This window comes from Spermophilus citellus (genome assembly GCF_964194105.1).
Source record: "Spermophilus citellus genome assembly, chromosome: 3".
Taxonomy (NCBI): Eukaryota; Metazoa; Chordata; class Mammalia; order Rodentia; family Sciuridae; genus Spermophilus; species Spermophilus citellus.
In genome coordinates, this window is record NC_138184.1 from 51,118,757 (window position 1) to 51,133,967 (window position 15,211).

Consider the following 15,211-nt stretch of genomic DNA (forward strand, 5'->3'; position numbering starts at 1 on the left):
TTTTATGGAAGGTCTCTAATACAGACTAAAAGTTATTGAAATATCAATCTTTTCAAATATTTAGAACTTCTCTGTAAAGAAACTAAGAAACTAAAATAAGATGTAGTGGTCTACAATGGTGTACTGAGGGTTAAGATAGGAACTCAAATCCTAAACAGCCTACAAAGCCTGGCATGGTCTGGTGCCTGTCCTCCCACACCATCTCCCTCCCCTTTTTGTGTGTCTCACCCTGTGTGCTCTCTTCTCCCTTCTTCAGTGACGCTGGCTGTTTTAGTGTAACTTTTTTTTTTTTTAAAGAAAAGACAAGAACAATATGGAGGAGAAAAAGTTTATCCTAGCTCATGGTTTCAGAGGTCTCCATCCATAGACAGCTGACTCTATAGCTCAGGAACCAAAGTGAGGCAGAACATCATGATGAAAGGACATGAAGGAGGAACACAGCTCAGGACATGGCAAAAGGAAGCAGAGAGAGTTTCACTCACTAGGGGTAAAATATAAACCCTGAAGGCATGCCCCTAGTCACCTGCTTCCTCCAGCCATACCTTACCTGCCTACGATTATTATCCGGTTAATCCCTATCAGTGTATTATTCCACTAATTAGGTTAAGGCTCTCATAACCTAATCATCTCAGACAATTCTTACATTGTCTCACACACGAGCTTTTGGGGGACACTTCATGTCTAAAAAACCATAACACTGGCCATAGGCTACTGCATAAGCAATTCTCTTGAGGGGAGTCTTTGTCGACCCTCTAACTAAGGTTAGTTTCCTTTATAAATTCTTACTTTTATCTTATAAAAATAATCTGATTATTTTTGAAGTATCACTCTACATAAATAATCATCCCTTTACTAATGGAGTTTTAAAATTGATGTCTGTGTCCCCCCAACTAGGTCAAAACTAGGTCAAAATTAGGTCAAAAGCCCCATGATGCTTGTGGCTCCTAGCACCATGAGAAGAGGACCTTACTGTTTTGGGTTTTTTTTTGGTACCGGGAATTGAACCCAATGGTGCTAAACCACTGAACCACATCCCCACCCCTTTTATGAATTTTATTTAGAGATTATCTCACTGAGTCACTTAGGGCATCCCTAACTTGATGAGCCTGGCTTCGAATTCACAATCTTCCTGTCTCAGCCTTCTGAGCTGCTGAGATTACAGGTGTGCGCCTCCACACCCAGCTGATGTTACTGTTTTACACTCCATCACATCCATAGGTGTCAGCATTTACCTCCTCTTCTTCCTGAGACTCCTCTAAAATTATGTAAAGGAATAAAGAAAGTTACAAAGTAGAGCACCAAAACCACAGGATGTGGGCCCAATGTAGCCTGTGAATGTGCAATGTTGGCTCACAGGTGAATTCACTTTTATAAAATGAGGAATTTTTATACCCAGATTTGAATTTCTCTTGATTAAAAAAAAAATAGACCCACATTCCCTTGAATGTCTAGAGTTGAGCAGTGACTGCCCGTTTGGGTGACATTGTTGTCTGCTCCCCAACTGCCTTTCTACTCATAACTGCTTCAAATTTTCATCCTTTGCCTCAGAGATGTACTACTTGGGAGTCTTAGCAGTGGAAACCATTGTTTTAGGTATTATGGCAATTATTTTACTCTTTTCCTTAAACAAACAAACAAACAAACAAAGCCCTTTTTTACAGTGGTGGCAACTGAATCCAAAGTCTTGCACATGCTTTACCACTGAGCTATATATTCAGTCATGGTAGGTGTTTTAAATAAATGTTTGTTGAAATAATAAATTAGTGACCATAAACTCACATGAAGTAGCATTTGGTTGTTCTGCAGGGCCATAGTCAGCTGCAGTTCCTCACAGGAACACAAGGTGGCGGTGTACTCCCATAAATTTGCATAAATTCGAAAGGACAATCAGTAGAGGAAAAGGACCAAAAGGTGAGAGGTGGGGGAAGTGCTGGGGAGTGATACTGGCCAAATCCCATCAATGTACAACTATAAATCACCAATGAAAAATGTGGGGAAAATTTTGCATAAATCCAGCATATCTGGTACTAAATACATGAATTGTCCCACTCCCCCTTAAGAGATGACAACTACCAAAACCCAACACACCATGAATCCTGAAGGTCAGTGAGAAAGGGATTGATTAGGAAAGGGAACTTCAAGACCAGGGACCCAGTACAGTAGAGATGGAACTACAGGGAATGAACTAAATTCACTCCTGTCTTTGGGGTTATTAGTATGATCAACTTTCTGCCTGAGAGCTGGAATTTCAAGGTCATAGAGCCATAGTTCAGGGTATCCCTAGGTGGAGAGAATTTTGAATATTCTCATCACAAAGAAATAAATGTCTGAGATGACAGATGTGCTGGTTACCCTGATCTGATCATATACCTTGTACACATCCACAGAGATATCACATTGTACCCCATGAATATATATGATTACTACATGTCAATTAAAAAATTATATTTTCTTTGAAAAGACTCTTGGCTGAAAATGGGACTTGAATGTCCCATGCCTCCATTTTTTTTTTTTTTTGTTTGTTTCCAGGGATTGAACCCAGGGGCACTTACACACTGAGCCACAGTGCCAGCTCTTTTTTTTTTTTTTTTTTTTTTCATTTTGAGACAGGGTCTTGCCAAGCTGCCTAGAGCCTCACTAAATTACTGAAGCTGGCCTTGAACTTGTGATTCTTCTGCCTCAGCCTCCAGAGCTGCTGGGATTACAAGTGTGCACCACTGCACCCGTCCCATGCCTCTTTCTTAATTCTAGAGCAGGGGTTTTCAAAGTGCAGTCTCTATACAAGCTGCCTCAGCATTACCTGTCAGAACCTGTCAGAGATGAAGATTTCCACACCAACCTACAGAAATTCTGGGGTGGAACCCAGCAATTTGTGCAAATAGACTCTAGATGATCTGAAGCAGATGAAGTGTGAAAACCATTGTTAGAAAGTTTTATTTCCCATCTCTCCACATCCATACCCTGGGAATCAAAATCTTCCCACCCTGAGCTAGTACCTCCACCTCTAGCTGAGCCTGAAAAGCCCATCTCTCTCTTTCCTGCTTTGCTCTTATTCTGTCTTTGGGCTTTGCTGAGGCAGTCCTTCTCCTAGGACACTGTGTTAGACACCTGATTTAGCTGCTGTTCCTGTGGCTCTCCCAGCCCTGATTTTCTTTTCTTAGCAATGATCCCATGTTGATCCATGTCTGGTACTAAATACATGAATTGTCCCACTTCCTCTTTAAAGATGACAACTACCAAGAACCTATAGCAATTGTGAGCTGTTTGGGTCATTTTGTTTTAACCCATAGTGCTGGACCAACAGAATTTTTAATATTCATTGAATGAAGTAGTAAATTACTGTCACTTGGTTGGCAACTTTAAAATAATGATGATGATGATGACGACAACAATGATATTTTCCCCATCTACAGTGGAATTTTACACATGTACATATCCCAATATATACAGATTAAATAATATAAACTTATGTAATTAAATATAGATTTTCTGTGAGCTTGAATTTCAAAACTATGCTTTGCTCTCCTGACTATAAAGCCATCTGTAGGAGGGCCAAGGAATTCAATGATCAACAGAGAGAGCTTCCCAAACAGGGGTGTTATGTGCTAACGTCTCCTCTAAAGGTCTGTCTTAGTTCTAGCGGGAAAGGGTTCTCATGCTGTATGATGAATTCTGTGTCTGGCACTAAATAGGTGTTCAGTGTTCACTGAATTAGAAATAAGTATTAAAGTTCTTATAGGGAATATATGAAAAAGTATAAGCAAGGGTCACAACTACCTGGGAGTGCTGTAAAAGGCCTGCTTGGAGATGGACTACAAATTCTACAAGGAAAGAGGAACATTAAACACTGAAGTTCTGTTATGGAAAAAAAACTGCATTCATAGCTTGAGGGTGAGTTTATTCAAGGCAGTGACTGAAACACACTGGGAAAATGGCCTGAGCTCACAAACTGAAGGGAATTTTACATTGTACCAAGGAATTTAGATTTCATTCTTCAGAACCAAGAGAGGGAAGATTTAAGTATATATGAGTAGGAGAGTTTACTATTTCAACATTTACAAATGTGTGCAATACTTGCTCTGGACCAAGGCTTGTTCTCAATGTTGGGATCAAACTGGCAAAGACAAAAAACCATCCATGCTTCAATTATAAAACTGTACTAGCTAATTCTGAGAACCATGTTAGTGTCAGGTGCAGAGTCAGATTCTTTACCTGTGTTCTTTACCATAGCTTGATGAGACAGTAGTTGTTTTGGTTATTATTAACTTCTGCTTTGCTCTTATTCTGTCTGTGAACAGAGAGTGTTATGGTTTGGATGTGAGGTGTCCCCCAAAAGCTCACATGTGTGAAAATGCAAGAAGGTTCAGAGAAGAAATGATTGGATAATGAGAGCCTTAGCCCAGTCAGTGAGTTAATCACATGATGGAATCAACTGAGTGGTAACTGAAGGCAGGTGGAGTGTGGCTGGAGGGGTGGGGCATTGAGGGCGTGGCTTTGAACCAGTCACCTGTGAACACCGTTGCCTCTGGGCACTGTAAGGGGGCCCTGGAATGGGTTTTTCCCAGATCTACCATGAGCAAGTGGAACCAGGTGTTATACAGGAGGCCTGCTGAACCCACCCTCCTGTCCTACTTTAAGGAGCAAGTCTGGTACAGGGAAGGGCCCATCATAGAGACCAAGAGAATCCAGCCTCAGCTCCTGGATGAAGATGTTGATCACAGTGACAGTGATGAACAGCCCCAAGAGATGGTTTTAAAAAAGGAAGACCTGACAGCTGAAGAAGTCATGAAATTAAAGCAGAAATAAACGCTGCAAAAACAGATGAAGAACCAGCTCCAGTTCATAGAAGAATCATGTATCAAAAACCAGTCAAGCGTCTTTCAGATGAAAAATATTCAGGTTTAACAGCAAGCTCAAAAAAGATGACAAATGAAGGAAGTCATTTCTTCAAATAAGCAGGACTCAGTAAAAAAGAACTTACAAAAGCAAATCTAAAACACCTGCCTCCTTTTGACAATGAAGAGGAAAAGGAGTAGTCTTCTTTGAAAGTATATAAGGTATTTTTAAAAAAATATTTTCCCCATGTCTTTTAAAATGACTTTTTTTTCCTGTTATACAAGTTCATCATAGAAAATTTAGAAAATACAGAAAAAGCTGGGCATGGTGGTTCACACCTGTAATCCCAGCAGCATGATAGATTGAGGTAGGAGGATCACAAGTTCAAAGCCAGTGTCAGCAACTTAGTGAGGCCCTAAGCAACATCTCCAGCCATATTTTGTATTTTATTTAGAGACCCTGTCAGGGTCTAAATAAAATACAAAATATGGCTTGAGATGTGGCTCATGGTTGAGTGCCTCTGAGTTCAATCCCCAGTACCTCGCCCCCCCAAAAAAATACAAAAAAATTTAATAAAACAAAAACTGTCTATCCATCAATAATCCTGACTGTAAATGTCAACTTTGTAGATATTAACATTTTGTTACTTGCTTGCGTGCATATATGTATGTAAAATAAACCTCACATTTAATATGTAGTTTGACAAGTTTTGACAAATGTAGTTTGACATTTTGACACTATCATCAAGATATAAAACATTTCTATCATCCCCCAAAGATTCCTTTGTATCCCTTCTCAACCATTAATCTTCTAACATTACAGATTTTGTCTTTTCTAATGTTTCTTATAAATGGAATCATATGGTTTATAATCTTGTCAGGGCTTGCTTCTTTGAATCAGCACAAATTTTTAGATTCATCAAAGTTTGTTTTTATTGCTGAATTCAGGTTTTTAAGGAAGAGAACATATTAATCAAGTAATCACTTAATTGTTTAATTACTGCAACATTAAATTAAAGATAGGTAAATGTCCCCAGCACTGCAAAAAACAAACAACAAAAGCCCACAATTGAGGAAAATAAATCTGGGAAAATCTGAGCAATTCTTTAAAAAGGAAAATATATCATTTGGTTTGTTGACAATTCAAATACCATACATAGAGCTACAGGGTAATGATCGTGGGGAAAAAAAATGTTATCAGTGCAACTCAAAAGAACCTTAAATCCTCATTTTACGTTCCTAACTTCTTTTTAATCTAGTCCTGCAGATATGGGGAGACCCTCCTTATTGGCTCACTACGTCTACCCTTTACACTTTAAGAATCCGAATAGCGCAGGCTCCTCTCCGGTCCAATGTCAACAGCAACAGGCTGCCCCCTCACTGCCACCTTCACTCAGATGGCGAAGACGCCCACAGGTCAGATGTGACACCTGCCTACGTTCACCCAATCCCGGGCTACGAGGTGTTCATGTGCGCAGCGACAGGGCATCTCCACGCTAATGGTCAGGCCCCACCCACCGCCCGCGCACGTCCGTGATATCCACCCGAGAAGGGACAGCTCTGGAGGTACTCCAGAGGGTCGGGCTGCGCCTGCGCGCTGCGGCTGGTGGGCGGGGCTAGGGACGCCAAGAGAGGCGGCCCCTAGGGCTGCTAACCCTGCCTGCGCCTGGCAGGCGCGGTGCTACCGCGGGCCCGTGCGGAGAAAGCTGGCTTTCCTACCTCCACCGCGGAAAGTAAACTCTCCTGCTCCTTCCGCGGCGCCCCGGCCTCCCGGCGTCCTTTCCCCAGCTCCCCGCGGCCCGCGGAGAGTCGTCCTGCGTCAGGGCCCGGTTCCCTCCTCTGGCGCGGGACGCCGGCGCCATGGACGCGACGGCGCTGGAGCGGGACGCCGTGCAGTTCGCTCGGCTGGCGGTGCAGCGCGACCACGAAGGCCGCTACTCCGAGGCGGTGTTTTACTATAAGGTAGGGCCCAGCACTCCGCTCGGGCCCAGTCTCGGAGTCGGGGTCTGGCAGAGCCTGAGGCCGAGGGGCGGGGTCCAGGTGCGGACGCCCAAGCCCGCTGGCTTCGCTTTTCCCACGCGCCCCCTGGGCTCTGGCCTCTCTCTGTGCGGAGCCTGAGTCGCCGCGTAGGAGCTAGACCTTCTCTCCGGCTGCGGTCTTAGCTGGCAAATGCCCACCACTGAGCTGTTTGTGCTGGGAGTAGTTAGGGATGGGAGTCAGTGGCTGTTTATCGCCGTCCCTTGGCTCTGATTAATGGCTGGCAGGAAGTAATTTGTGATATATACAAAAATAATGCATGGTCGTTGAAGAACATATGTAAAAAAAGAATAAACCCATCTTTTATTCTAAGTACGTGATGTGCATCCTTGTGGTTTTTCTATGCACATATGTGTATATATTTTTTACAAACTTGAATCGTACTAATTTTTTCTTTTTTTTTTTTTTCTGCGATGCTGGGGATTGACCCCAAGGCCTCTCACGTGCTAGGCAAAAGCTCTACCTTTGAAGCTGCATCCCCAGCCTACTTTTTAAACCTCTTCTTATTAGAATGTTTTTCCGAACCACTTTAAAAATAGCTGCATAGTATTTTATGTGTTCATGTATTTTAATTTATTTACAATCTATTAGGCATTTAGTTTCCTTCTGATTTTTCAGCATCTTAACTAGTGGTGCGGTTAATATCCTTGTAACTAAGGCTTTGCACATTTACTTAATATTTCTTTTGGATGAATTATTGGAGGCAGAATTGCTAAATTAAAGGTTATGAGCTTCTGTTGTCCATTCTCTGCTCTCCAGTCCTGAGGATTTGCAAACACTCCTCCAGCCCTAGCCAAATGAGGAAGGTAGCTGTATTCTCATGATATTGTCATCCCTTCTAGAAAGAATGTCAGGTTTTGATAATACAGTAGTCTTTTTCTCATAAGCATATGTGCTATCAGTAAAGCATGGTTTGCTTCTAATAATTTATTGCCATCATTTTATAATTTCATATTTAAAGACTTCTAGTGTGTTTCAGAAACATTCTTTTCCGACTTTTTACAATATCATATGGTGATACTTCTTTAAAAGAAAACTTTTTAGTTTTGTGAAATAACGTTGACAGATTTTTTAAAATATTTTTTAGTTGTAGATGGACTCAGTGCCTTTATTTTATTTTATGTGGTGCTGAGGTTCGAACCCATTGCCTTTCATATGCAAGGTGAGCACTCTATCACTGAGCTATAACTCCAGCCCAAGTTGACAAATATTAATACTTTAAAATAGTGCCATATAAAAAAAGCTTTTTCTTTTCTTTTTTTATTTTTTAGTTGTAGTTGGACACAATACCTTTATTTATTTGTAGGTGGTGCTGAGGATTGAACCCAGGGCCTCGGTGTGCTAGGCCAGCGCTCTACCAAGGAGCCACAACCCCAGCGCAAAATAGCTTTTTCTAAAGAGAAATTCTGCAGTACTTTGTATTTCCCTGTAGAATTAGTACATGGTCACTTAGGAAGAATATTTCATCCTTAAAAAGTACAAAAAAAAAAAAGTAGTTGTACGTTCAGAAACTGTTTATGAAAACTTGATCAGTTTAGTTTTTTTTTTTTTTGCCCTGATGCTGTTTGCTAAGCAAGTTCTTAGTCACCTTTGAATATAAATGAAATGAGTAAAATAAGATTTGATAAGAACAATTTTAATGTGTATTCTGCATTTTTTTTGGTGCAATATTTTATGTTAATCCAGGGTCATTTATCCACAGAGCCACATCCCCAGTCCTTTTTATTTATATTGAGACAGGGTCTCTGCTAAGTTGCTAAAGCTGACTTTGAACTCATGATCCTTCAACTTGGGAGTCAGTTGGTCTCCCAAGTTGCTGGGATTATATAGTTGTGTGCCACTGAGCTGGGCCTAAAATTTGGCTTTTTTTTAAAGCAAAATAATTATTTTAAAAAAATCAGGATTTATATGCAAGACAACTGAAAGAGTAATATATAATATATAATTTATAGATAAAACAAGTTTATTGAAGTTAGGTTTAACTTTGTATTTAGATAATAATGGTTTATAAGATACAATATTTAATGTTTGCATGTAAAGATTTAAAGTTTTTTTTTCCTTCCCCCCTTGAAATTCATGTAAGTTATGAAATCCAAAGAAGTCCTTCCGTTTCTACCCCCCACAGCCTTTAGGTTGAATTTCCAATAGGGTCAAACCTGAACTTTTCTCATTGATTTCATTCAGTTCAGTGAAACAACTTCTTCTCAAATAACAGGATTAAATAAGTGATGCTCTGAACATGGCTTCTTTGGAAGCAGGTATGAGGCCCCATGAAGTATAGTATCTGCTTGGGTTATTGTAGAAAAGGTGCTGTGACTAGAGAAACTGTCTGCTCTTTCTAGGTGTTAGCATTGGTAGCCTTCCTGGGACAGTGATGGGGAGATTGGAAACTCTTCCTCATAACCATAGCACAACTAGTTGTGAAGGTTATGAAATAATTGGAAGAAAAGTTGAGGTTTTCTTAATTAAAAGTTTATTTCATATAAGTGAAATCTGCTTTTGACAGTATTTTCTATGGAGAAAAATATTTTGTTCTTCTGAGATATTTAACCTTTATAATTTTTTGCAATTTCTTTTTGACATTTAATTTTATTTTGGTGGTTATTGTTCAGATGCTTTTGTTTTGACTTTGGCGGTGTTAGGGATTGAACCCAGGGCCTCACACATGTTAGGTAAGCATTCTGCCAAAGGTACATCCCCAACCCTTGTGTAATGCTTTTAAGGTTTATATCTTTTCAAGGTATATAATTTTAAATATGATCTATGCATAAGGAAAATATAAAACATGTGAACCACAGCTATTCTAAAAAAAGTTTGTCGTAAATGCCTCATACTTGAGTTCTTAAATTTTTAATAGTCACGACAGTCGCAGTGGCACATGCCTATAATCCCAGCACCTTGGGAGGCTGAGGCAGGAAGATCATGAGTTCAAAACAACACAGCACTGAGCAACTTAGTGAGAGCCTATCTCCAAATAAAAATACAAAATAGGACTGGGGATGTGGCTCAGTGGTCCAGTGCCCCTGAGCTCAATCCCCAGTACCACCTCCCCACCCCCCCACCCCAATTTTAATAATATATGAAAATTGTGAAAGCACTGAAGCTGGTAGAAAAGGTATTTTAGAGGATTATGTAAATTGCTTTATTGAAAAATAATGAATTAGAAAGTAATGGTGGAAATTGAAATTGTAATGCATCTGTTAGATTCCTTTGGATTTTTATTTTTTATTTTTAGGAAGCTGCACAAGCCTTAATTTATGCTGAGATGGCAGGATCAAGCCTAGAACATATTCAAGAAAAAATAAATGAGTATCTGGAAAGAGTTCAGGCTCTACATTCAGCAGGTTAGTAAAAGACTACTAAACCTGTTACTGCTTTTTTTTTTTTCCTTCTCTCCCACTACATCTATTCTTCCTGTATTTCTCTCCTGTTCTTCATCTATGGATCTTGGTCTTCATACTCTTTTTGCTCATTCCTCTTAAAAAATCATAATATGTAAATAAATGATAGATCTATAAGAGAAGCCTTGAAGATAATAAACTCCAGTTTCCTAACTTTCTAGATGTGCAGAGATAGTGGATCTACTTTCAAACAATTTGTCATTGGCAAAGTTAGATGGGGTCCTGTTAGAATTTGGCTTTTTAAATCTCTGACATATGCCCTCTTTTGATATTAAAATTAAGTGACTAATCTTCAGTGTTTAAATATTTCAGCAATATATATATAGTCTCTATCATTGTTTTCTACCGCCAATCCTTGGCTGAACTTTAAAAAAAAAAAATCATAACTTGGAAAAGTGACATATAAGCAGAGATCTAGAATAGCTCATGTGTTAATCAGCTTTTTGTTGCTGTGACCAAAATACCTTACAAGAACAATTTGGAAGAGGGAAGGTTTATTTTGACTCACAGTTCCAGAGGTTTAGTTCATGGTCAGCCTAGTCTATTGCTGTGGGACCAAGGTGAGATAGAACATCATGGCTGAAGAGTGTGGTGAAGGAGCACTGCTTTGTTCATAGCAGCCAGGAAGCAGAGAGAAGGAAGGGGTAAGTAGTTGCAGGGAAAAATGAACCTCCAGGACATGTCCCCCATTACCACCTCCATTCATGTCCCACCTGCCTACATTTACCACCCAGGCAGTCCATTCAAACTAGAATGGACTGATCAGATTACAGTTCTTTTAATCTAGTCACTTTGCTTGGGAATATTCGTGTGTTAACACAGGAGGTTTTCGGAGGGCTATCTCCTATCCAAACCATAGTAGCTTTTATTTATTTTTGTAAACAGCATGGCAAGTGCTCTGATAGAAGTACACATAGACTTAATGACAGTGGTTTTGTTAGAGATAAGGGGTTGATTCTTGTCAAAATCTGCTGTTCACATGAGTGGAAAAGAAAATACTTGCTTTTTGACATTTTGTTTTAGTATGCATTAATCTCTCTGGGGAAATTTTTAAATTATTTTTTCTGTTGCTGAATAATAAATACATAGGCAGACAAATCTTTACTGTGATGAACTTTGTATTACTTTCTGCTACTCATTTTGAATAGAATGAACAGTTATAAGCATATGGTTAGGATAAAGTAGAATTGATCTACTTTTGATTCCATTACAACCTTTGTTATAGATTACTTTAAGACAGTGCCCAGAAATCTCATGTATTGAAAAATGGATTGCCTGTGTATTAGGCTTCACTTTATAGAAAGTTATACTGATTCATGTGTTCAGAATATTTTATGTGGATTGGGGGTGTAGCTCAGTGGTAGAGCTCTTGTCTAGGATGTGCAAGGACCTTGGTCCATCCCCAATACTTCAAAAACAACTACAACAATAATAATAATACAGTGTGATTGAGAGTAATTTCATTTTCCTAACCAAGTAAATGAAATTCTTGATTTAATGGCTTGGTTTCATGAATAGCACACCTTATTTCATAAACTGTTTTCAAATAAAATTACCTTTAAAGTTGAGAAATCAATCTTTCATGCCTACTTCCACGATATTCCTGTTTTTCCCATAGATATTTTCTTATTTCAACAAACATTTATCAAGTGAATGTTTGGGCTGTATGGTAAGCACTGGGTGGTAGATGAACCCTTAGGAAGCCCTCAGACAGGTGTGGAGAGAAATGTATAAACATTGCATTATAATGGCATTCCCTTTCAGAAATATGTGTGACTAAATGATAAAGAAGACATACTCACTCTATAAGGGAAAAATTATATGATGGCTATGCCACTGGCATCTAAGGTAGAGACATGGGATATTGTTAAAAATTCAACAATACACAGGACATTTCTCCACAACAGTGAATTATTCAGCTCAAAATGTCAATAATGCCAAGGCTGAGATATACTGGCTATGTAGTTTAATAGTTTTGAGATTTGATGTCTTTATTTTATGAATGGGATTAGCACATATGTCAGATATTAATGAAGGTCAAAGTTTAAAAACATCAGCACATACCCTTAAGAAACTAACAAAGCTGGGCACAATGGCACACGCCTGTAATCCCAGTGTCTCAGGAGGGTGAGGCAGGAGGACAAGTTCAAGGCCAACCTCAATGATTCAGCAAGGCCCTAAGCAATTTATCAAGAACTTGTCTCAAAATCACAAATAAAAAGGGACCCTGGATTTAACTTCATAGTAAAGCACCCCTGGGTTCAATCCCCTAGGCCAAACCAAGCAAAACAAAAAACTAAGAAAAATATTAAAAACTTAAAAAAAATGGGTTTATTGAGATATAATTAGTATACCATAAAGTTCATCTTTAAATGGTAAAATTCATTGATTTTTAGTGTATTTCCAGAGTTGTTTAAGCATCACCACTATTTAATTTTAGAACATTTTGTAACCTTAAAAGGAATCCCATATCCTTTACAGTTAGTTACTCCCCATTCCTTCAACCCTTCACCCCTAGCAACTACTAATCTACTTCCTGTCTCTCTAGGTTTGCCTCTTCAGGTTTTTTTCATATAAATGGATTTATGCAATACGGAATCATTTAATCCCTTTTGTTGTCTGGCTTCTTTCACTTAGTTTAATATTTGTAATGTTTATCAGTGTTGTAGAATATGGCAGGCCTTCATTCTTTTTTTATGGATGGATTGTATTTCATTGTATTGATTTACTACATTTTGTTTATCTATTCATCAATTGATAGGTATTTGGGGGTCTCCCCCACCTTTTGGCTATTATGAATAATACTATTATAATCATTTGTATACAGGTTTTTGTGTGGAAGTGTGCTGCTTTCAGTTCTCTTGGATATATACCCAGGAATGGAATTGCTGAGTAATAGGATTACTTCAAGATTAACTGCTGCATTGTTTTCCAAAGCTGCTAACAGATTTTATAGTTCTACCAGAAGCATAGAAGGATTCTAGTTCCTTAACATCTTCATGGATAGTTGTTATTGTCTTTTTTATTTTAGCCATGCTGATAGGTACAAAGCATCTCATTGTGGTTTTGATTTGCATTTATTTGATGGATGATGATGATAAACATCTTCTCATGTGCTACTTAGTTATTTGTATGTCTTCATTTGAGAGATGTCTATTGAGATACTTTGTCCACTTTTTAATTGGGTTGTCTTTTTGTTTTTGTAGCAGATCTTTATTTTTTCTGGTTACAAATTTCTTAGAGACATATCTATTACAAACAAATGGAAGAGGGAAATATTGGAATGAAATGGAGAAAACTGTTATATGCATTTATGAATATGTCAGAATGAACCCCACTGTTACGATAATGCACTAAAAATAAGAAATAAACAGTAAACACTAAACCAGAACAAAACAATGGAAAGGAGCTGGGGGTGTGGCTCAATAGCAGAGCACTTACTTGCCTTGCATGCACAAGGCCCTAGGTTCAATTCCCAGTACTGCAAAATAAATACAAATGGATATAGTTGTTTCAAAGAGCAGTAAGACTATATGGTAGTTTATTTTGGACTCAAATGAATAGAAAAGCAGAAACTTTGTCATTAGGGCCTAGCATATCATATTATACAAATATTGTCCATATTGAAAAAAAATTTAATTGCCTTAAAATATAATGGGGTTTCTTAAGATGTAGTATTTTCCAGGTTCTTGTTTTGTTTTTAGGATGGAAGGGGAATGTGAAGAAGACTAATATTTTATTTTGTAGATGAAGGAAGTGCTATAGGGAGACAAATTCAGGGAAAACATTTTTTTGATAAAAGGTTATTAATTTTTCTGGTTTCTGGTGTCTATCATGTGATGAATCAAATAGCTGCATCTCCCTTCACCCTCCAATGCTTTGTTTTGTTTGCCCTAAAATTAAGATTATAAAGAGAGCCTGGCACAGTGGCACACACCATAATTCCAGTGGCTCTGGAGACTGAGGCAGGAGGATCACGAATTCAAAGCCAGCCTCAGCAAAAGCACAGCACTAAGCAACTCATTGAGACCCTGTCACTGAGTTGTGGCTTAGTGATCAAGTGCCCCTGAGTTCAGTCCCTGGTATCCCAACAACAACAACAAAAGATTAAAAAGGGGCTGTGGCTCACTGGTAGAGTGCTTTCGTAACACGTGTGAGGCACTGGGTTTGATCCTCAGCACCACATAAAAGATAAACAAATAAAAAAAGGTATTGTGTTCATTTAAAAAAAAAAAAAGATTAAAAAGAGAAAGCCCTATAATCCCAGAAGTTTGGGAGGCTGAGACAAGGAGATCGCAAATTCAAGGCCAGCCTCAGTAACTTAGCAAGGCTTTAAGCAACTTAACAAAGCCCTGTCTCAAAAATAAAATAAAGGGCTGGGGATATAGTTCAGTGGTATTATAAGTGCCTCTGAGTCAAATCACTAATACCAAGAAAAGGGATAAGTGGGGATTAGTACTTTTTTAAGGATTTTTAAAAAATACTTTGTTAAGCTTTTTAAATGAAAGAGTATAGTGTGTTGGTAAAGAACATCAAATGAATTAAAATGGTATTTTGTCCTCTGGCTATATTTAAGTAATATTTCTTATTTACATATGTTTTTCTCCCCCCCACCCACGCCTCATCATCCTAGTTCAGTCAAAGAGTGCTGATCCTTTGAAATCAAAACATCAGTTGGACCTAGAGCGAGCCCATTTCCTCGTTACACAAGCTTTTGATGAAGATGAGAAAGGGAATGTTGAAGATGCTATAGAATTGTATACAGAAGCTGTGGATCTCTGTCTGAAAACTGTATGTATAGCTTCAAGTTAAACTTGTAGAATTATGTTCAGAAATTTCTTCCTTTATTGCTGAGCACATACCTGTGATCCTCGCCACTCAGGAGGGTGAAGCAGGAGGATCACAAGTTAGAGGCCAGCCTCAGCAACTTAGGAAGAC

The 15,211-nt window shown here is 38.7% G+C and overlaps 1 protein-coding gene and 1 pseudogene across 3 annotated transcripts in view; both read left to right on the top strand.

Annotated features, from left to right (window-relative positions):
• The first annotated feature begins 4,572 nt into the window (after window positions 1-4,572).
• LOC308645306 (uncharacterized protein KIAA1143 homolog) lies at window positions 4,573-4,995 on the top strand (annotated as a pseudogene). Its single transcript has one exon. The product of its transcript is annotated as an uncharacterized protein KIAA1143 homolog (transcript).
• A 1,419-nt stretch (window positions 4,996-6,414) lies between these two features.
• Window positions 6,415-15,211, top strand: part of CAPN7 (calpain 7) — a 41,868-nt gene continuing 33,071 nt past the window's right edge. The window contains exons 1-3 of one of the 2 annotated variants that reach the window (XM_081286999.1): window positions 6,415-6,797; window positions 10,108-10,216; window positions 14,907-15,064. In XM_081286999.1, the coding sequence (XP_081143125.1) occupies window positions 6,696-6,797; window positions 10,108-10,216; window positions 14,907-15,064 (369 nt within the window). In that variant the 5' untranslated portion in view covers window positions 6,415-6,695. The remainder of the gene's footprint in view (window positions 6,798-10,107; window positions 10,217-14,906; window positions 15,065-15,211) is intronic. The other variant, XM_081286998.1, reaches the window with a different exon arrangement.